A 24,552-nucleotide genomic window follows, 5' to 3' on the forward strand; every position below is an offset into this window, starting at 1 on the left:
AAGCAAGCATACGTGTTTAAACATCATTATCAGTGTTGATCATCTTTATTTAATTGTGGGAAGCCCAAATGATGATAGTGATTAACATTTGATTAATTTTGCAGCATTTGGGTTTACTGAATGGTTTACGTTTCTTCGTAAGAAATAAATGTTAAGTATGCCCAATATGGACCTTATTCCTAGGCTCTTCATGGTCAGTGTGTTTTATTTTTTTATATTAGGAAGTATTGATTTTCACAGGCTGTTTCATCAAGTCTTTGATCAGTCACTTTTTAAATATCTAATGTGTATGTACAGTATATCACCCCAGTGAACAAATGAAAAATGTCTTTTTGGTTTCCCCTTAACCAATTTTGTCTGTAACTAATCAATAGTCAAAGAATAGATTGCTTTTTGCGCTTGTGGAGATATCCCACAGGACGGAGCGTGGCAGGGTGTTTCTCAGCTGAAAGCCATCCACGTTTCACTTTTATGTTGAAATGATGACAATATCGATTCAGAGACACGCACGCTGAGGGCTTTCAAAGCGTAGCTCTACCCCCCTCTGTATCAAAGAACTGTGTGAGGGGATTTGCAGCTGTACTCCTGTAAGAAACCAAAAATCTGAGCAAGTAATCCCAAAATATCAACGACTGATGTGAAAAAATGTATGTCAGTAGCTGTTTAGAAGAAGACAAGCAGCAGGTATAGCAAACTCTGACTGAATAGAAAACAAGGGTTTAGTGAGACAGAACAATGTCTTCATGTCCAGATAAAGTAAATGTGTTACTCTTGTTTAGAACTCATCAAAGTCTGCGTGTTAAACAAAATCCAGCTGATCTGCGGCTGGCCCCGAATAAACACCATTTGACTTTTCAGGTGAGTAAAGTAATTCTCTCTGTGATGTGAAATCACAGGCTGTGACTGCTCATATAGTGCAGTGTTTACCTCCAGCTTTGCCATCATCTATCACCAGACAGATTGATTCAAAGGCCCAATCAGACCAGTTGAAGTGGATTGTTTGTTTATACGTCTCGAAGGCTCCCTTTCTCTTGCTCTATGGCCATTCATTGTGCAATCCACTCTTTCTCACTGTGGCAAAGACCCTGAGGATAAACCCCAAATTCTGTGATTTTCATCACTTAAAGGAAGAACATTGGAAACCTGGACAAATTGCAATGTGTAAGAGAAACATAAAAAAGTAGAAAAATGTTTTGGGAAAGATTTGAACTGAGTTTAAAGAATTCAAGCATCATTGATGAAGGAATAAGCTGAGACTCGAAAAAACTCTATCTAAAGCAGAACTGCCAAATGGATATAGGTATTTAGATAACGTATTTCCCCCACATCATGAACATACAACTCCAAGGAGAAAATTGGACACGGCCAATGTCTGAATTCTGCTGTCCAAAAATGTTAAGTACTCAGTCATACTTCACTCTAATCTAATTGAGTTGGAAATTAAATCCCCAGAAAAGGGTTAGTGACAGAGCTTTTATAAATGAGGTATAATAATAGCCAAAGAAAATTGGATGTAATGATATCATCAAGTCAATTTTAGGATTACCATGTTGTATGGAAGGTAAAATACCCATGGACAGAGGAATGAAAAGTGTGTGTAATTGTTTTTGTGGAAAAATGTCAATCATATGACAGCTGCACACATAATAAAACAGCGTGTGTGGTCAACATGTCCATATACATTCCTCCAGTTTGGAAAAAAAATGTACTCCTTTAAAGAATAACTGCCTAGAAATATCAGTCTGCCTTCTTTATTGTTTACGCTGTGAGTCTTTTCTTAACTTTTTCATAAAACATTGAATAAATTCATGACCAAAATGTATCTGAAGCTATGAATGGAGGATAGCCAAAACCCATGTTGTCTTAATCAAAGTAGAGGACTGAAATTGTTTTTGTGACAGAGCATGTACATAGCTTTGAAGTTAAAATTAGCTTTGCCCGTGAAAATATCATCTAAATGTCAACACAAAATCGCACCTCAGATCTCTGCGTGGTCACTGACCTGTGGCTGATTTGCCTCAGCGTTCACACCCAGGTACCTACTCTACCAGTTTCTTTGATTTGTATTTTTTTCTCTTTTTTTGTGTCCTTCATTCCCCTACACACACACACACACACACACACACACACACACACACACACACACACACACACACACACACACACACACACACACACACACACACACACACACACACACACACACACACACACACACACACACACACACACTATTTTGAAAAGTCAGCATCCTAGACTTTCTGAAGTGAAGAGTCTCTCTTAAAATCCAAATATCCCCTTGCCCCCCATCCCTAGCCTGAAACCCCTCAGTTGGACTTCTTTGTTTACTTCCCTAACATGGTGACATCACTATGTAACACTTGCGCTATATTGTCAAGCACTCCAACACCTTGGATCGGCTAAGGGGCTGGACATCTGTAAGCGGTTGACCAATCACAACAGAGCCAGTCAGCTAACCAATCAGCGCAGACTGGGCTCTGGTTTCAGACAGAGGGTGAAAAAACACGCAGTGTGAGAAAAATAAAGAGCTTTTTGAACTTTAAAGCGTCCAATCATCACAGTAGAGTCACACAATACAAATGTGAATGTGAAAATCCTCCTAATAGGGCAACTTGAAAAGAGTTGTTAATGCATCAGCTCCAAGTGAAACCAAAATAAATATTATATTCGCAACAAACTGTTTTTTCAAGTATCAAGTAGTATAAGTTTATTTAGTATTAAGTTTATTTAATAAATCAATAAATTGCCTAGACAAGAAACTTCTGAAAACAGTGGGTAAAATAAATCCTTTGGGAACTTTCCTTAGTTCAAAGTAACATCCTATTTGCACATTTTTAGTTTGTTCAACTGTAAAAACACAATATTTCAGATGATGTAAAAGGCTTTGGCTTTTAAACCCCACCATGCTTGCTGCCATAGATCATAACTTTGGTCCAGATTTAACAACAAACCATTGGATGCTTTTTCAATCAACTTAGGGAGCCCACTGTAGACACTGACTCTGAGAATGAGAATGGATAGGAGGGGTTTATTATCAGAGTTTCTATGGAATGAGAACAGATGTGGAAGAAAGTAAAGCAGGCGGAGGCAGAATGGGAAAATGGAAGTTGGTGGCCGGTGAATCATGGCAGAACAGGATTTACAGCTGGATGTGAGCGTAGCTGATGAAGCTAGCTCGAAAGCTACTCTCTTGCAGGCAGGATTGCTGAATGGAAGTTAGGGAGATTAACAGGCAGGCATGAAATTAACCCTGCAGCAAATTGAGACAAAGTTAGACACGAGCCAAAAACACGATGCAAGATGTAAAGTTAAACACACGACTCAAGGGGCTTGAGACAGGGTACACTATGGCTGAAATAATGATCTGGTGATGAGGAATTGAGGTAGATACAGTATACTGCAGAGAAGATGGGTAGGTCAATTGCAGGTGTGCTACATGAAGCAGTAAAGGCTAGAAGAAATAAGGGAGTCGTCCACCCACACGCACATGCAGGCATAAACAGGGAAGCCCAGGAGGATACACAAGGGACAGGGAAACACAAGATGTAACTGGAGGTACAGCCGTTATGATGGATTGTCATGAAATTATATTATATTATTATGATATGTATGGTGCCCAGAGGTTGAATACTAATTACTTTGGTGATCCCCTGACTTTTCCTCTAGCGCCACAATCAGGTCAAACTTTAGTTTTTCCACTACTTTGCTTTATGACCAAATAAAAACTAATGACATTCCCATCAGCCACAGTTGAACTTTAGTGCTCGTGTTTAGTGGTAATTAGCAAATCTTTAAGCTAAATTTAGATTGTGAACATCATAAACCTTATACCAGATCAGCATTCTGGAGTATGTTAGCATGCTGATGTTAGCATCAATCTCTCTCAGTACAACTCACAGAGCCACTAGCGTGATGTAGGCTCTCAGTCTTGTTTCTCATACAATGTTTGATTTTTAGAATTGTTATAATCCCATTTCTGTCATTTGTGTAATCAATTATTAAACCCATCGTTTCAGCACAATATGATTTATTAAGATGATATTGATGATATTTATATTATTTAACATGTTCATCCTGCCTCCCTCCCTCCCACAATATAGTGACTGTCATGCATACTGCTTTGATGTCTCTAAATAACAGTAGCAGATAATGTTGCAAACATTTATACATGAACTAGTCCAAGACAGGAGAGACCCAGTTGGGCTTTGATATCCTTCTGATGTAACATTGACATTTACAGGCATTGCTTTAATGTGCATGGAAGCGTCTGTCATTCATTTGTAATGCAAGTTTAAATATTGTACTTCTGTCTTCCACATCAGATCCGATCTTAGCTATCTTACGACGCTTGTCATTTTTGAACTCATTGAGGATGGTTTGGCAGCCAGGACCTTTATAATTGAAAATATTCATTACTGTATGTAATTTATTACTTTGTCATAAATCAGCCTCGGAGTCCTTGGCCCATTCACAGCGCTCATTAGAGTTTTAATTAAAACACTAAGCTACGATAACGTTGCTATTTTCTGAAGGGCAATGGAAGATAACGGGTGATGTTATACGTCTTCTTTTTCTTGCATCATACAGTTAAAGGTATCACTAAATTGGACAACAAAATGAAATCATCATGTAAGGTCGAAATCATCATGTTAACATCACTTAACATTTATACCTTAATTTTTCAGATTGCATTTTCACTTTGTCCTTGATGTAAATGAATCATTTAGAGCCTTGGCCTCACATTAAATGTGTATTTGTATTCAGACACTGAGGTGAACATTCAGATAATTCATTTACATTTTCTGTATGCTATGTACTTCAAAGGCATATTCATCTTAAAGCAAAATGTGATGCACCAGCAAATATACAAAGAATGCCTTACAAAAACAACTTTCAGAAAGATTGACTTACATTAAAGTGCATTCTCATCACAGCTTTAATTTGTAATTGGTTAGTGTAACACACCTGCATTTTGTGAGTCCATTTGCTGGTGACAAATGAGTTCAAACTCTGCCACAAAGATTTCTAAGCATCATCTCAGTGAGACTTATTGCCATGTGTATATATGCTAATTTCCCAATTCACTCCCAACTGACTTCCCTATGTTATCTTATGAATTTCACATACGATTTTGCATGGTGTTTATTTTGCCCTAGAGTTCAAAGCTTTAGATTTTCCCAGAGTCAAAATAAATTCTCTCTTACATTTAGTGATGAGCCTCATTGGGAAGCTGCTAAACACAGCTAGCCTGATGGTGCTGGTCAACACTGAATTCAACCCACATTTAGTTTTTCTTTTTAGATTTTCCCTGCATTCATGCATGTTACGCCGTGTTGTGGTTTGTATAATGAAGCCCGGGCTTTCTGTAAGTGACTCATAAGATGATTGCTCAAACACAATCAATGCTACTGGCTTTTATCTGAACACATTTATCCACACCCACACTATCTCTCTGGATCCATACTGTCAGACTGAAGGGCTGACTTACTTTTTTCAGATTTGGGATTTTTCATAAAATGATGCAGACACTACCGTCTTTCTATGTTTCTTTCTTTTTGCTTTCTTATTCTTCTTGTAGCCTCTCCGGCCCACTGCTTCTTAAGCTGCTCATGCTGTGTAATTGTTCAGAGGGCGCCTGTGGCTCATGTCCACCTTATTACCTTCACTTCCTTTTTTGACCACCAAGTCTTCCTTATGGTGTTTAAAATGTGACGCATTGCACTCCATGATTTAGAAAGGTGACAGCTGCCTTCATTCCCAGTAGAAACTTCCCTGTAACTATCTCTATATTCAGTAAAGAATGTTTTAGTGATGAATGGGGAGATTTATAATGCCTGTGCACTGATTCTTAACAGATAAGGATGGACATCAAACACTTTTCATTTAAAACATTCCTACGCATGATAAATGTTCAATGGACCAGAGCTTGGCAGAAAGATTACAGGATACGAAAGCATTTGCAATCATCATGGGTCATAAAGTGAGGGCTGTTTTACATTTACAAGTTATGCAGTTCAAGATATTGCAGAAAAAAAAGATACTAAACGAAGGTTGGGTTCTCAAACTAAAAAGGGTATTAACTTACCTGAGATCCAACACTTTATTGAATAAAATAGGGCTGTACTGTTATAATATATTACCTAACGTATGTGTATGCCACCCTTTAAAAAGAACTTGGAAAATAATTAATCTAAAAAGGTAGATGACAGAATATTATAACACTAGATTTGATTATTAGACATACACAGAAAGGAATGTGCGTTTTTAAAAGAGATTTAAGATAGGACAAAGATGTGGCTCTCCTGATTAGGCAGTCATTCCTAAGGGACTGGGTCTGTTATTGCAAAGACCCAGTCGCCCCTGGTTTTCAAACTACATTTTGACTCTCTCAAGTGCGCTCACTAGAACTGCTCAGGCTACAATTAGGCTACTGTGGGATTAAACGTTCAATGACGTACTCGGTTGTGTACAGATCAGCCACAGGAGAGAAGATCCAAGGCTTAAGGAGATCACAACCCTAAGTTAGCATTGTGTTCCTGCATCATTGGTTGCACTCACATATTCATATTGTGTGGTTAAAAAAGGAAGAACCAGTGCATTGTTGTTTTTAAATCTAAATATTCAAAACTTTTGACTTTTCTTTTCATCATCCAACCTGTAGTCTTCAGCCCCCACCAATGCTGACTCAACTGATATTGAACGATCCTTTCCTATTCTGTACATTGACAATAAATTCAACTCTAAACTGAAGTAATTTACCAGACTTAATTAGAAAAAATATGTCAGCTACTCACATTGTATTTCAATATGGTTGAAATATATACAATAGGTATATATATATATATATTTCAACCATTTCCGATTTAAATATTACTATATTTATTATGTTATTATAGTTATCGTAAAAAAAATGTTTTATAACGGCTCCACATTTTTTGTGTACTGTATGTATGCACCATAACACTAAGACAAATTCCTCGTATGTGTTAACCTACTTGGCACTAAACCTGTTTCTGATTCTGATTCAAATGCAATATTTGAGTCCAAGTGGTGCATATACCTTTATAAATATTCACTTGAGGTTTATTCTGAATTTGACTTGAAATAAAGGTGTAAGTTTTGTTGTGAATTCGTTGTTGTTTTTATTTACATACTATATTTCTACAGATAAATCATCTTTTTATGTTTTAAAGTTTTTGCAGCATATTTTCCCAATGGACTGAATGCCACAACTCAAGTGTGCAGAATGTTTTGCTCATGACAAAGAAAACAAGAAGGATAAGAGGATGAACAAATAGAAATAACCATGAAGCAATTGCTTTCGTCTAGATAAAACATCATATTGTAGACATCTTATTTAAATGCCCCCGTCAGAATGAGAAACGGCTCACATAAATAGCAACATATGGAGTCTGTATCAGGTTCAGTACTGCCGTGGAGTTGGTCTCTGAGGGGGCTATAATTCATCAAATGTGGCGTTCATCCAATCAGCATGCAGGGACCCCAGGTGCAGGACAGCTAGATGAAAAACAACTTAAAATCTCAGCTGTTGCTTTAGCCATGGTCATAGAAATAGGATGATGAACTACAGAAAGTATACCAATTGCTGTGCAAGATTTAAATACATGATAAACAGTGATTGATTACCTTCATTTCTACACTCCCTGCAAAAATGACATTTAGTCTTATCAGTGCATATTTGGAATATGTATGATTTAGCTTGAAACTTTTTTTGCTTGCCTTTTTATCAATAGAAATTTGAGCTAAAAAGGTCTCAAATGTACAAAACATCTGTTCACACTAGTTTATTTGTAAATGAGCACACTTAAGAAAATAAAGCTTGGGAGTTTGCAAAAATGAGAAATAATGAAAATGTCCCTTATGAACGATTAAGTGTTCAGGAAAATATGCAGCTTTAAAAGTAATTGCGTAACCTTAACATACATTTCATTTAAAAAAAGGTTTGAAAACATTATTTCCTCTGTCAAGATATCCTTCTTTTTTTATATATTTGAAAGCCTCTACTGTTACCGGATCATGCAAAATACTGAGAAAAATGTAATTTAAGTGTTCCTCTCTAAAGTTAAACTGCCACCCAAGTGGTTTGCACATATGGAGGGAGAGACAATGGCAATTTTTAATGATGTGTCAGTGGGTCGACGCATCAAGTTTATGAAATGCTCTCTGAAAAAGAATGGTTGCACTACAAAATACAAGGTTTTATAGTGTGGGGGGGAGACAAAAACAATCCTAAAACATATTTTCATTCTCAGACTCCACAGCGCTGAGAGACCACAGATGAAACAAAAGCAAGTGTCTTTGTGTTAGATTCCCTGGAAATTTGAAAAGTTCAAAGAGATAATTCATAAATATTTTACACCAGAACTTCATCTGAACATCTGAATTTACTGAAGTCCATCAATAGCCTTTCTGTCTTAACACCCAGGCCTCACAGTCTCACTCGTGCTTTTTTTACTTTCACTTTGCCTCTCTCTCGCCTCTAACGGCCACTCACAAGGCCACCCATTCAAAGACCATCCTCATCCAGACGCAGCGGTCCCCTGACGTGCCTACAGACCATGCTGCCTGGGATTGAAGAGTGCGATAGGAAGTAGAGGCTGTGGGCTTGTTGTGTCTACCTTGCTGATGATGAATCTCTATTGGGCTTCCTTTGACTAACTCATCAATGTAATCAAGTGATGATAACAAGTCAGTTATCATCGGCACTCTTGCTGGCTTCCAATGCAAATCAACGTATAAATGAAACTATAAACACTGACTTTCATTGGAATCCATGTAAGCTTCTGTATGACCATTGCTGGGTGTGATGTCAAGGATTAAAGGATTCAAGTGTTTGATTATCCCGTGTACACAGCTACAGTGTAGTTATGGCAATGAAAATTAAAAAAAACCCGAGCTCCTCCAACAATGCAACATATTATACATATAACATATAGGACATAAGACAAAATAAGAAAATAAAAATAGTGCAAAATGAAACAGAGTAGGACCAATTAGAATCAAATAGTGCAGGTTATGTTGCTAGACCATGTATACAAGAAGTGCAGATTAAGTTCACTTTATACATGTGAGAAAAATAAATAAATACAATAAGTTAATGATGCAGAGTATGTTGAAAGGACAAAGTAAATGCAGGAGACCTTCTCTTTGTTGGTGTCCCTTTGTGTGTGTGCGGGTCAGCAGGACTGTGATCAGATCACACTCGAATCTGATATTACCCCAACAAATATGTTAACAGCCTGACGAAAAAAGCATGTGTTTTGTTGAAAAAGAACAGTTTTTATGTAATTAAGCTCTTCTTATATTACGGTATTCTGGTCGGGAAAAACACATGTTGCAGAGAGTGTGAGACTTGGGGGTTATTGGGGGGGTGCAACTAAGTTTTGTCATGAAACTCTCAATACATTTAGGTCATGTTAAACTAAATCTAATTATGTGAGGGAAAACATGTTGTGGCAGTAATATTGCATTACTTTGGTACTTATAATATTCAAATTGACTATAATGACTTTACTATGACTGAGGTGTGGTTTTGAATATCCTGTATCTCTGTCCCCACCTTTCCAAAAGTGGTGTTTCCTGTAGTAGCCGAGGCAATGCAGCACCACAGTGTTGAATAAAGCCAACGTGACAGGTCTATCACATATGGTAAAGTGAGGCAAAGAGAAGGAGGGCTGATGACACGGAGCTGGCAGTGAGAGAGACGCACATTGTACTTTGTGCTCGAGAAAAGAGAAGCGCGCTGCTCCTTACATTTCACTTCACTGACAATCACGGGATAAAACAAAAGATAAGCCAGGATGTAGAAATCCATCAGAGAACGTGTACAAATCTAGATCTAAACATTTTTTGTCTTTGGTCCCACAGACGGGTTCCTTCTGCTTCATCAGCCGCGTTTGTAGCGCTCTGCTCCGTGCCGGTGTCTGAGGAAGAGGCGCTGCTTCATCACGCTGGAAGGACCCGAGCTCTTGTTCTCTCACCGGTAACGGAGGACTTACAGGAAGTCTGATCTGGTTTGGAAGAGTTGGGATTTGTCCCTCTCCACTTTATCGGTGAGTGTTTACATGTGCTGCGGTCCCAATTTATTCCTCAGAATATAGACTATTGGTTCGTTTCAAAATAGCATACGTTGATTAAATGCATTTCGTGTGGAAGTTAGTCAGCTACTTGCATGCAAAAGTACTTTCATTGTACCAAACATGTGTGAAAGCATTGTATAGATAAATGAAACGTTATATAGTCAGGTGTAAACATATTTGTGAATTAACTGTCACTGACCGGGTGATAAAGGTTATTTCTAAAAAGATATATTTGTATTTATTCAAATGAAACCACCGATACATGTTTTAAGGGTATCACCAATCTCGAGCAGTTTCGTCCTTATTCTGATGCAACAGGTTTGTTTCAGTGCTTGCAGTCAGGACAGTTAATGATGCTGCTCAGGACGGATAGGGTTGGGCTTTTGTGGCTTTGTTGATGATGCTAAACTGATGAACCACATTATTCTTAAACATCTAACTGTAGGAAATAATGTATGTAGCTTATGTGGGTTTATCTGCTTCACCAATGAAAATCAATAATGTGTATCAGTCACATTGTTAGCAATCTGTTTTAGGCTTCAGCCCTTGCTCTCAATAATGGCGTATTTAAAGATGGAGTTCTGTGGTAAACCTGAACAAGGGCTGTAACTGACAATTGTTTCTCATTATTTTCATCATGACAAATCATGTATTTTAAATGTTGGAAAATTGTGAGAAATGTCCATTGTAGTTTCCCCAAATCCTATTTGATGTCTCTAAATGTGTTCTTTTGGCAGTCCAAACCTCAAATATATTCAGGTTAATATACACATCAGAAAAGCAGTACATTTCTATCTGGGAGGATTAAAACACCATTATTTGCCATTCGACATAAAAAAACATTTTGTGATTGATTGACTATAAAACAAAGATGGCAATCATTTTTCTGTCGATAGACTTTTTTAATGATCAAATAACCTTTGCAGATCTAAACTGAAATAGTACTAGACTTTACCTTTATCCGCCTTTCTGATTTCCCAGCACTACTGCTTCAGCTGTTGCCCTACATCTTTGTTTTCAAAATTGGATGACATTTTTGGTAGATTCTGATGGATTTGAAAGCAGTGAAGAATGACTGAAAATTGAAGAGAGATTTAAAACTAATTTGGAACTAAAAATGACAAAAGCTTCCTGCTGCTTTTTTTAGTGACATGATTTCAAACAGTAATCATTTTGATGATCATGCATTGAGTTGTGTTTTCAGCTTTTATTTCCTCTTTCTGTTGTGATTTAACCCCTTAGATGTCAGTGGATTTTGAGGAGAATCGACCCTGAAGGTGAGGAGGACCACTTTGAAGACTCAACTTCACAATGGCGACAGGAGTAGCAGCGTGGCTGCCTTTTGCCAGGGCAGCAGCCATCGGATGGATGCCTGTTGCCAACTGCCCAATGCCTATTGCACCAAAGGACAGTAACAGTAAGAGAAAGGACGAGCTGATCGTACTTAATGTCAGCGGTCATCGCTTTCAGACATGGAGAACCACTCTGGACCGTTTTCCTGACACCCTGCTAGGCAGCTCTGAAAAAGACTTCTTTTACAATGAGGATATCAAGGAGTACTTTTTTGACCGGGACCCTGATGCCTTCAGGAGCATCCTCAACTTCTACCGGACAGGTAAGCTCCACTACCCTCGCCACGAGTGCATCTCAGCCTATGATGAGGAGTTGACCTTCTTCGGCATCATCCCTGAAATCATTGGCGACTGCTGTTACGAAGAATATAAGGACAGAAAGAGGGAGAATTTAGAGCGGCTGCAAGATGATCAGGAGGAAAACAAGGACATGAAGTTGCCCAACATGAACTGCAGGGAGACAATGTGGCGAGCCTTTGAGAACCCGCACACTTCCACCATGGCCCTGGTCTTCTACTATGTCACTGGTTTCTTCATTGCCATCTCTGTCATCACGAATGTGATAGAAACAGTACCCTGTGGTTCCACCGCCAACCAGAAAGACATGCCATGTGGTGAACGCTACACAGTGGCTTTCTTCTGCATGGACACCGCCTGCGTCATGATATTCACAGTGGAGTACCTGTTGCGCCTGTTTGCTGCGCCAAGCCGCTACCGTTTCATGCGCTCAGTGATGAGCATCATCGATGTGGTGGCCATTTTGCCATACTACATCGGCCTGGTGATGAGTAACAACGAAGACGTGAGCGGCGCCTTCGTGACGCTGCGTGTGTTTCGTGTGTTTCGTATCTTCAAGTTCTCCCGTCACTCGCAGGGCCTACGGATCCTGGGTTATACACTCAAGAGTTGTGCTTCAGAGCTAGGCTTCCTCCTCTTCTCGCTCACCATGGCCATCATCATCTTTGCCACGGTCATGTTCTACGCGGAGAAGGGCTCCAGCTCCAGCAAGTTCACCAGCATCCCAGCTTCCTTCTGGTACACTATCGTGACGATGACTACACTAGGGTGAGTAAAACAAACACACTTGCTGTCTTATTTCTTCTTTGTTATGTTTCAATTGAAAGTTCAAAATTAAATTAAAATAAGACACTGCAAACTCTTAATGGGGATGTACCCAATGTGTGCGTAATGTGTCAACGTACGCCAGTCGGTCTATCAAGGGCAACAAACCACCCACACCATGCAGCCCTTGTCCATCGCCCAAACCAGGATGAGCGGAGTTCAGCTTTTCTTGATGTGCTGTATATGTGTTGGTTGCAGAACTAAAATAAATGTTTCTGAACATAATAATAAATGCGCTATTTGCATTTTTTGTGTATTTAAAAAATAAGTATTTATTTATGAGAACTAAAACGAGCATTAAGACTGCTACAGCATGACACAGCTTATATTATCTTGCTAAATAAGGAGACTGAAGTTGAATAGATAAAATACAGTTATGCTAAAAAGGTTTTTCCCCCATTTTTGAAAAAAATATATCTATTCCCTTGATGTGTTGGCTGTCAAGCTGCACATCAAAGTCACGTCAACATTTTGTCTTCTCACAAATGAAAAAACTGAAACCAAATTAAAAGTCAAGCATGAGTCCCCTAATCAGAATGGCTTTATTTGTCTCTCTGCAGCATAATGGCTTAAAAGGCTGCTTGACCTTCCCTATGCTACAGCGGTGTGTGTGTGCATGCCTGTGTGTGTGCGTGTATTTGCATGGTACGTGTTATAAGAGGAGCTTTTGTATCGCAAGTACAAAAGGATAGAAAATGCCAAGGTGAAAGCATTATGTAAATTATGAACCCTGAACAATGTGGAGTGTGGAGCCATTATGTCCGACACACAATAGACAGCTGCACTGACCACCTATATACACTTCAGTCTGTAGTGATATTCATAACAGACCAAGGACAGTCGTTAACAATCAGCGAGATTATCAATTGATGCATGTTCAAGGCTGATACAATCGTTTTGTGAGTGCTCAAATTCATCATGTCTCTATACAGCCTATTAGGTCTGCCTTCATTGGAAAATCTTATGATAAGACATAATGTTCTCCGTTTGGACAAAAATCTGCTCATTGTATGATTTCCCAACTGTATATACATTCTTTTGAGTGCTGCCAATAATCAAGAGAGAAAGCTTGAATTCTTACTGCAAGTGATTGAGAGTGTTTTATATAGTTTTATATACATCTCTGAGCTTTGTTAGTCTACTGACAATCTAAATATGACCTGCATAGTAGCCAGCTGCGGCACCATGCACTGTAAACTCTTTTGATCAAAACAACCAAAATCAAGGGCTTTCCCCCCACAAACTCAAGCAAAAAACAAACAGTACAGTCTTTGTTATGAAGAACTCAAACCCACGCAAGCAAAACAAAAGCAAGTAGGTGAAGAGAAAATATGTTTAATACTGGTGCTTAGCACAGTATGTTCCCCCCAACCTACTCTTTAGTTTGCAATAAGAGAGGCTAATCTGCTGCATAATTACAACTGCAAGTGAACTGCCAGCAGTTTTCCTGACGCTCTTTGTGCCCTTCTGCTTGTTGCCTGTCGATCAGTTCACCTGCTGACGGCACACATGCTCAGGTGATGAGGTCACCAATAACCCATCTGTTGATCCATATAAAAAGCCATGGGGGAAATAAATCTCTGCAGTCCCTACAGTATCTATCATGTAAAACAAACCAGTGATCTTTGCTTTAATATGACAAAAACATGCAGGTTTTCATCAAATGTCATTATGATTTACACTAGATTGTAAAATATGTGTTTGGTTTTACCAAGAGTTTTCAACAAATCCCGAACATTTGGCAACAACCACACATATATTACATGCATCTCATTTAGTGTAGAACCCCTTGCACTGTCTCTCCATCATTTCAATCCTGGCTGTACCCAAATTAAAGGGTTAATCAACCAATTTAGTACTGTACCTTAATACATTAGGTTATGTAGAGTACAACCTCAAAAACATTAGATCCTACACTTCACATAATGCAATGTGTAGGCACAATTATGGCAGCCAACAACTCTATGCAGATACACTTTAATTTATAATTATCAAAAATGGCACTTCTTTCTTACCTAAAAATTGTAGGTTTTCTTACAACAATCTATTTCAATTCAGCTGAACACAAGGCAGCTTTTATTGTGAAGAGGTCACAAGAAGAATAACATATTTGTGGCAAGACATGGGCATTTTGGGCATTTTTGACAGTGAATCAGGTTTAAATATAGCAAGGAGTAACAGAACAAAAAGGAGCAGCCACAGTGAGCTGTTGGTGGAAGAGTTACAGGCGACATGCTGCACACCTCCAACTGCTCAGCAAGGTAGTTAAAGAAGCCATCCCGAAACACACACAAACAATTAAACAACAATTGAACAATGTAAAGGCCAAAAAGGAGGATTTATTAATTTCCAAAGGACATAATGAAAAAAGGCGCTCGAAAAGACATTTTGCAACAATGTGAATACTTCTGGCAGCTTACAGTCAAGCCCTACAGCATTTTAATCAGATAGATATATCTATCCCAAAGAGCACATACACACATGTATTTGTTGAACCGTTCAAACATACATAGACTTTGATCTTGTCTCGGCTCTGTGACCTGCCCCTCTGCATCCTCTCTGTGTCTGCATGAGCCCAGACAGCGCAGCGCAGCAGTTCTGGGTAATGGGCTGGCGCTGAGGGAGCTGAGGGAGATGAGGGGGGGGAAAGGGACTGACTAGGTGTATAATCAGTTGCTTTTTACCATCCAGGAACCAGGGTGTTAAATCAACCTCAGGTGGCTGATAAAAGGATCTGGATTGAATCCCAGCAAGGTGCACTCGCTGCGGCTGCCTGCCGGTATTGTCGCTGTTGGAGCCGACCTGATATGTGGTCATAGGAATCAGTGGGACAGAACCCAAAAGGTTGATGAGGACAGAGAAAGTCCTTTCTTTCTCTCCTTACCTTTCTCACTCTGCTCCCTCACCCCCACTGAGTATCCCAGAGGAGTAACTATTTTAGGAGCAGGCTCTGTGTGCAAAAGGAAGTAATCTGTTTAACTATAATCTAAGATAATGGCTGTTTTGTTTTACCTGCATGACAGCTGCATGGGAAGCAAAGGTTCATGACCAGCTCCTCCTAAGTCTCCCACGCCTCCCAAAAAAAAAAGTATTAACCCAATAATGAGAGATATATTAATGAGGTGTGCATTGAAATCTGACTCTGGTGTTATAATTAGAGCGATTCTCCCAGTTGTAGAGTCCTGGTCCTGGACGGAGGCGTGTTCTGTGGCGGAAAGTGAGAGAAAATGTTGTTATGCATGTAGGTCATGTTCCCATCCCTGCCTTAATCAGTGGCTATATATAATCTGCTATTTTCTTCAGAGAGACTTTTAGCTCGCTCCCCTCTGCGTTCTCTGCTCAACATCTCCATTAGACAGTGTGGACTGGGCCTAGGGGCCAAAGGCAGGAAGAGGGAGGTCAGATGAGTCGTTCCTCATGTTCACATTAACTCTGTAATGAAGCGTTGGTTGCAACGAGAAGGAAGTTGTGAAGTGAGAAAAGGCCAAATAAAACTTTCTCTGACTCTTGCTTCAGTGTTTTTTATAGTGTCAACATTCATGGAGTACACTACTGTAGCACAGGCTGCACTTAATGATTGTTTTCACAATCTGTTAATCTAGGGAGATTGTTTTTGTCAATCAATTAAGCTCATTCTATACTTCTGATGTCTTTGTTGCCACACGGATCTGCATCATCTAAAGTGTGTCATCTGCCCATGTTTGTTTGGGCCATATTCTGTATGTGTTAACATGTCAACAAAAGAGAGAAACAATTGCGTGAGTAACAAACGTCCAAAACTGTGTCCAACGCTCATGTCTAATGCTCATGTCTAATGCTCATGTGACAAGCAGCCTTTTTAATTATGGCGTCTATCAGGGTCCAAAAGCAGGAAGTAATGAGATGTTTTTGGGGTAATTTGTTTTTAATTTTTAAAAGGGACTGACATAGGATGTTTTAGAGGTGTCTGTTCCAAAAACAATTGATGCGTAATTCTAAAAAGCGCTTACAAAAAATGTCATGTGAAAAAATGGGGGAAAAAATGAAAGAAACATCTCAAATTCCCCAAGCTCAAATGTCAAAACCAAAGAGTATTTAATTTAATTACATCAATATGGCAAACACAGTACAACATGTAACATTTGACAAGCAATTAATGTTTTGGATATGGCTTGACTGATAAGTTGTTCATCACAATTATTGTGATTTCACTTTCTGTCGATTGACATTTGAGCCCAATAAATGCGCATTTACACGTCTCTCCACACGAAGAAAGTAGCCACACAGACTCCTTTCACCGTGTCCATTAACATCGCTGTTTTTAGTTTTAATCTTTCAGAAGCTGGCATCTTTCAACAACTACTCATTAGTTATTTGTCTGTTCTTTGTCTTATTGTTTGTGTTGCTCATTAATATTTTAGTAAATAAGGTTAATTGTCTCAATTGACCAATGACCTTCATGGCATTGTAAAACTTCAATAAGAAACTCTGAAGGCATAAGTGCAGGCCGGAGACAACAAAGGAAGCAATAATCTCCGGCCTGGTTTTGATGAAAGGTATTCGTAATGGCGTTCTTAGCTCGGCATACGGCTTTGTGTAAAAGGATTCATTAACCCCCTACATAAGACCAAGTGTCTTACATAAGACCAAGTATCTTATGTAGGGGGTTAATCGAAACATTTGATTGAGTATTTTTGTTTTAAAAGTGGACATGTAATAACTTAAGTATCCTTTGTCTTCATTGACTTAAATGTGGTATCTTATTGTGTGAAAAAAAACGGATTGGTTTGAAGTTGTGTATTCTTTGATTTATTTTCTAGTTTTCCTACTGTTTGTTTGCTTGATGTGTTGTGTAAACTGTAAATAATGGATTAATGGCAACAGAAATGACAAGTTTTGAAGGCCAATTAATTTTGGAAATATATACATTGTTTTGTTAATAATTCAGGGTCTCTAAGCCAGTACTGGAATGTGGAGCTGCATAGTTTGTAAGTACGAATGTTCTTTCACACGATTCATCAAAGGCTGCATATTGTGCTGTTTTCTATGGCAGCGTGCTTTCAGATAGAGTTAATGGGCTATTTTGCAGCCTTGCTGAATCCCGGGGGTCAAAATGAGTGCAGCTTGTAGGAAATTAGAAATATTCCTGCCTTATCGGGCCAATATGTTCTTGGAGCCAATTTCCCAACACAGGGCTCTTTAATAGAAACCTTTCTAATGATAGCTGTGGAATTTAATTTAGCTCTAACACAGGTCCATTTAACACCTAAACTCATTTAAAAAGAATTAAACTTGCAAAGGATAGTGTGGTCTCAAAAGCTTAACGACCCCTGTTCCTTCTTGCTATTTCTCACTCTTTTACCCGGTGTGGTAATGCTTTATCCCAGCGTATCATGTGCTTTCTCTCACAAACTGTCCTTAACAAAACACATTTGTATGCTGACCTTTAGTTGACGGCAGTGTACCAAAGAAATTGGCTGAAAAGGCTGTAGCGCTGTCTTTTTTACAATAAGATGCGTAACTTCTGCCTTTGAGTAACCTTTCTTGGGGGGAGAGCAGCAGCAAGTGTAAAACAATTCTGTCAAATCATAAAATCTGCTTCCTCTGCGTGAACCATGAGGTATGCACCGAATAAGCAGTTACATTGACGGGGCACAGCAGTATAGCTCGAAAGTGGCACAAACACATCTCACAATACTTTGGCCTCAGTCCAGACTCTTAGGCTGCTATATTCTGGCAAGAAGAAGTCTTCCTTAAATTATCACAAAATGGGTATCATTCTGGTTTTACAGCAAGAGCAATTTTTCCCTGGTGTGCGATGGAGGCTTTGACATCCTCTGTAAACCAACCACACACATTTCTTTAAAGCAATACAAAAGTGCATCTCTTAGAGAACACTTTCTGTATTCAAAGTTCAAATACGTCACCATTTCTTTCTGTCCATTCAGTGGTTGTCATGTGGTCACAGCTTTTAGATTGCCTTTCTATCACATCACAATTACAAAGGGCCATTACTTCAGAGGCAAGTGTTTCACTTCTCAGCCAAGCTCTCTTACTTTAACTTTGGCTCAACCTTTTCTGTCACTTGTACAACTGAGTGTAACTATGTATTCTTGGACAGGCTGTCTGTCTGAAAATGCGTGCCATTATCCCCAAATTTCTCCCCCGGTTCTGAGGGGCTGTTTTAAACCTCTCCTTTAAGTGTGACATTTCAGATTAAGTATGGCCACTTGATGATTGCAATACCAATATTTACTATGTTTTGCTTTATCACATTTTTTTTTCTTCTGAAAAAAAGTGAACTTGTATCACTGGGCAAGACACTTAACCCCACATTGCTCCTCTGGGGACTGCATTGAGTATGTAAGTCACTATGGATAAAATAATCTAATAAGTGACATGTAATGTAATGTAACAGTGGGACTGAACCATAACCATAAAGTTGTGGGCCATAAAACTAAAAGAAAGCAGAAGAGACTAAAAAAGTGTGATTGAACTGAGGGAACCTTAGAGTTAAATGATGATTGGATTTATGGGGATTTGTATTGAACAATACAATTGGCAAATGATGTAGTGTATTGGTAGTGCAGCTTTAAAACTACAGTGGCATTTATAGACTTAAATCATTAAATTGCAACTTCAGTTGTGCTCTAACTGACTTTCAACACCTTATAAAACAGTTGTTATAATTAAAAGTTTTTAATAAATCGAATCAATTATGTTCACAACTTTCTGAAAACAATTAATTTCAGGATTTCTGAGCAATCATTTATCCATCTTCAGAGGAGTCTAGCTTGAAAAGGCCGAACTGTTCCCTCTCTTTTTCTGCTGTCACTGGACTCCAATTTTTATGTTCTTACATCTATTTTCTTTCATCTCTTTTTCTCTTTCTACCTGTAATTATTTAGGACTCTCCCTTTTGCCAGCATAATTTAATGATTGTTTTTCATACTTCACAAGCGTTGATGAAACACTGAAATAACTGCCAGCAGCTTTAACCACTACAGTACGCAATGAGGCAGCTGGACTTGTGCTTTGTTTTATTTTTTAAGAGCTTATAATAAACCTGCTGAAGTATCTTTTTTTCCCTTAACAAATCACTAAGTGGTTGTTAAAGTGTGATTCTGTTATGAAACAAATCTAATGGAGAGAAGACTACTTTTACATGTTTTGCAACTAGCATTGGTTTTGTTTCATGTCGCCTTACGTGCATACGTTTTTCTGCTGTATTCAAGAGCTATGAACTACTTACATTTTTTTTTTCTCTTGCTTTCCACATCAGACTCAGATAAAGAGCAGCTGGTGTGTGTTTGGCAGTGGATGCCAATATCTGTGACGAGAAACAAGAGAGAATTGCCACAAATAGAGACATTAAGCACCCTTTTAAACATCCTGCTGTTTAAGTTGTATTATTTGGTGACTTAAAGTAAAAGGGGATGCTTGCATGTTTTAAAGTTCTTATCCATAAGAAGCTTCATGTTTGTTTTCACCCAAAGCGAAAGAGGTAACAGGCTGTTAGCGGAGTGGCCTTGGAGCGGAGTGTGTGTGTAGGTGACTTTGTGATTGAATGAGGAGCTCTAAAGTTGACAATGGGAGGAGTAGTGAAGACATATTTTAAGATAATGGAAAGTCCAGAAGAGCAAGGCATAGAAGAAATATTTTAACAATGTGTAAGTGGGAGGAAATGGGATGAGATGGAGGACAATGAAGAAAGGCAAGCGAGTAGAAGGCGTTAGGCAAAAAGGAAAATAAAGTAAGCGACCGTCGAATCAAAAGAAAAGGAAGGAAGGAAGCCAAGAAGGAAGACAGAAGACGCGATGATATCTAATAGAGTTTCCAACATGCTATCTCAAGATGTTTGTATCAGGGCACAAAGGAGAACCGTGAATGACACGGCATGCTCTGTACCCCGAATGAGCCGGTTATTTTTAGATAGTTGGCCCTTATCTCACTACACAGCTGGCAGGGGTTTAGCTCAGAGAAAGGTAAAGAACATGTACTTATTAACCTTCAACGTGCTGCGAAGGAGGACAGGGATGAGCGGTGGAACTGTTAAAGTTTCTTTAAAAAATAATAGTGAAAATGAAACTAATAATACCAGTCTTTGTTTCCATTATGGTCTCAAACGAAGCTCCAGGATATGGTCTCATGTGTCCTTTTCACATTTAAATATCAATTCATATGCAGCAATTGTTCCTGAGATATTATTAAAATATATAAAGTGAAGTATTTATTTGAATCAAGTTTATATTCCTCCCTTCACTATGACAACTGAAAGCGAGGATGTTTTTATTTCAAGAGGAGAAAGAGGAGATTCATGATCATAATGAGCTTTCTGATTGGACAGCAAAAGTAATCAAAATTTGTGGGTTTCATAATTAAGGCACACACTGGATTAATATTCAAAGGGTGTATTTGTGTATCCTGTTTCCTCATGACATACAACAGAAAGGTGACTATGAATGTTTCACTGACTTGAGCAGCTATAGCTTATCACCATAAGTGTTAATTCTGCATTTGAGTGGCATCGGGTTTTGATAAATCAGGGGTGGATGTTTTGTGACATTCATCTTAATTTTAGTGGTGTTCAGTCTGCTGCATCAGTTGAAAGGTTAAAAACCACACACTTGTAGTATTATAAAGAACAGTTTCAATTATGTTGGAGTTTCGACCGTTAAATTTAATTTTCTTTTCCATGTTTCTTCTAAGTAGGTGAAGTTAGGCCAGAAATCCCTACTTTTTTTATTACACATTTGGTATTCTGAAATGTCACTATAATAAGGAATCATTGGCAGATAGGTTGGCATGCTAAATTATTTTGCATGTTGCAGCAATGGTGGCTCATTAGACTACTGTAGGTTTGGCCTTAATCACTAATTTACTCAGTACATGTCCTGTAGGGGAGAGAAAGAAGAATATACCCTTAATTGTCCCACAGAGGGGAAATTGATATTCTGCATTTGACCCATCCTAGTGTTAGGAGCAGTGGGTTGCCCTTATGTACGGTGCCCGGGAAGCAGTGTAGGGAGCAGTGCTTTGCTCAGGGACAGGGACACCTCGGTAGCACTTGGTCTTTCAGTGTACAGCACAAACTGTTTTAATGAATTTAATAATTCATTGTCCAGCAATGGCTCAGTCAGTAGGGGCTTGGACTGGGAATTGTAGGGTTGCCGGTTCAAGAACCCGAATAGACTTGAAATATGGAAAGGGGACTGCTACTTGGAGAGGTCCCAGTTCACCTCCTAGGCCCTGCTGTGTTGCCCTTGAGCAAGGCACCGGACACCTCCAATCCCCCCTACCCATTGGTCTCCGGGCGCTGCACAAAAGCTGCCCACTGCTCCTAGTACTAGGATGGTTTAAATGCAGAGGACACTTTTCACTGTGTGTGCTCTGCTGTGTGCATGTGTGTGACCAATAATGAGGGGTTCATCCTCCGATTCTAATCTGATAATGAATATGACATTGTGTATCTTGTTTAAACACCCAGAAGCTGAAGCTGAAGTCTGTGGCACTATGCTGATGTAACAATTAATGCCATAAACAAGTGTTTTTTCATACACAAGCTGCTCTGATTTATTGTTGCCATTAAAGCCACGACTGTCTGTCAGTCTGACCTGAATTTCATTTTTGTTGCCTCCAGCTGTGCTCTGTTAAAAAAAAAAGAAATGAAGTGCAACCTTCTGAACCAAATAGGAATGAACAATGACGCTGCTTTCAACATGAAAAGCAGTGAGAAGTGGAAATGTGCTGAAGAAGAAAACAGATGTGTCTCTCGATGTCACTGCTGAAAGTGATGATTGCATAAACACTACATGTATATGCAGTATAAAACGAGTATGTGGATTGAATTACAGATTGTTTGATGAAAATGTAATATGGAGCAGTGTAGCACTAAGCCCTTGTGTTCTTTGTGTTTCAGCTGAGTGTTTGTTTTTTGGCTGTTGATTCGCTAATATTTGAGCCGTAGTGAAGTAACTAAACAGGACAATTGTATGAAAGATGTGTGATAGCCGTTTTAAAAACTGTTGATGAATTTCCATTTTTTTCAAATAGTATTTCAACTGCATTGCTTACAGACGTGCAAAAGACAGGAACACAATGCACCCAGGTGTGAAGCATAACAAAGAAAAACGCATTCAAAAACATCACTGTTTCTGTAATATAATAATTGGCTGTATCTTCTTAGAGCAGCAAACCACTTTTAGAGACTGAGGGAAACCATAACCTTTATAAAAAAACAAGTTAAAAACGTCAAACTTTAACGTGTTATGGCTTGGTTACTCACACAAGATAATTCAGACCTATGTTTTTTAACTTAACTACTGCAAACAGTCAATGAATATATAAATGTGCTGACAAAGTTCTCGTGAAACTTTTTTTTGTATTGCAGTGCATCGATAACAGAAACCAAAGCAAAAGTAAACCGATCTTTAAAAATGTTCCAATGTACCGATCAACATTCAACAGAGCCAATGCCTCCATAAAAAGCTCCATTCACAATTGTTATCATCAATCAAACCGGCCTGCAGCTCCATTCTCGACCACATCTCTCTTGAATTGAATCACAGCTCTTGAACAGCTCTGGATGCCAATTATGCTGACATCTCATGGCTGCGGTGACCTCTCTCTATTTGCAGAATAAAGAGCCTTTCTGAGGATTGTTACTTTTTTTCACAACTAATTTTGAGTTTTGAATTCAGGTGCTGTGAAGCCAAGTGCACAGCCTTTGTTACTGAAAAGAAAAACAAGGAGAAAACCTGTCTCTCTAGATCTATGTTCTGTTCAGCCACTTGTAGATTTAAAGTTGTGTTCTGTTTCCCATATTGTTTATCATTACATTTATTTTCATGTCAAGGGCTGTTTTTTAAGCTTCTTTGACAAACATCATTGAAGCTGGACTTAAATATAGTTGATGTCTATAAAACCCTAGAAAAAGATTACTGGCTGTTCTAATTCACATGCATTTAAAAAATGTGCTTTTTTGTTGGTTTTACTTTATTGTTTGAATAATGTTCAGTCAGTGTTTCATAAAAACCTGTGAAGTTGTAATGTTGAGAGCTACATAGAAGCTGGTAGGCCTACAAGTAAATGCATTTTTCGGGCTGTTATGTGTCAACCTTGTAGTACTTTAATTCCCATACTACCGGAAGTGCTCTTATTGGATTTGTATTTAAATTCCTTATGGCTATTGATTTTTGCCATAATCCTAATGGATTCTGCTGCTGTTGATGCAGTTTTTGGAAGGCTGTATTTATAATAGATTTTCTTATTTGATTTGGACAGCCCGGTCAAAAAACTGTTCATTTATAGACTCACTGTATAAAAGTAATCACTCCCAGAGTTTTGTATAAACCTCATACTTTCAGTGTGTGTCCTCATCCCAAAATGCCGATTTTTCCTGGTACAATTTTAAAGTGATACCAGAAGCAGTATTTCCGTTCCTCAAAAACTCTATAATTACTCCAAAAATATGAAAGCCATGTCAAATAGACCGTCAGACGACATAGACAGCTTTGTTTTTACGGAGCTCCGAAGTCGCGTTGTTGATCTCACGAGAATGTATATCTTCTGTACAAGATCAGCGTCAAGACAGTATCGCCCTCATACTATATTTTTCTAGAAAACCCCTGACCGCTCCTGGTATGTATTCATGGGTGAAAAACCCCTGTCAAAAACACTCAATACACGGAGTGACCACATTTATTTAGAAAGCGATGACTCACTACACAATATAATGTCAGAACTCAGAGATCCAATATATTCATTGCATTTTTATTATCATCTCCATGCTGCATGCATGTGATTCAGAACAGCCATTAATCTCTTTTTAGGGTATTTAAGACTATATTTAAATCCAGCTTCAATTACTTATTGTCAAGGAAGCTTATAAATTACGCCTTGACACAAAGTGAGATTATATGGATACCTACCATATTTAGGCTTACAGCAGGTGCCATATGGTGTTTGAGTAATAATCG

At 38.6% G+C, this 24,552-nt stretch overlaps 1 protein-coding gene across 1 annotated transcript in view; it reads left to right on the plus strand.

Moving 5' to 3' along the window:
* Window positions 1–10,009: 10,009 nt before the first annotated feature.
* LOC134883132 (potassium voltage-gated channel subfamily D member 3-like) overlaps window positions 10,010–24,552 on the plus strand; it is a 72,172-nt gene continuing 57,629 nt past the window's right edge. The window contains exons 1-2 of the mRNA XM_063911331.1: window positions 10,010–10,094; window positions 11,364–12,538. Of these exons, the coding sequence (XP_063767401.1) occupies window positions 11,433–12,538 (1,106 nt within the window). The 5' untranslated portion in view covers window positions 10,010–10,094; window positions 11,364–11,432. The remainder of the gene's footprint in view (window positions 10,095–11,363; window positions 12,539–24,552) is intronic.

The sequence above is a fragment of the Eleginops maclovinus genome, chromosome 20, assembly GCF_036324505.1.
Source record: "Eleginops maclovinus isolate JMC-PN-2008 ecotype Puerto Natales chromosome 20, JC_Emac_rtc_rv5, whole genome shotgun sequence".
Classification (NCBI taxonomy): domain Eukaryota; kingdom Metazoa; phylum Chordata; class Actinopteri; order Perciformes; family Eleginopidae; genus Eleginops; species Eleginops maclovinus.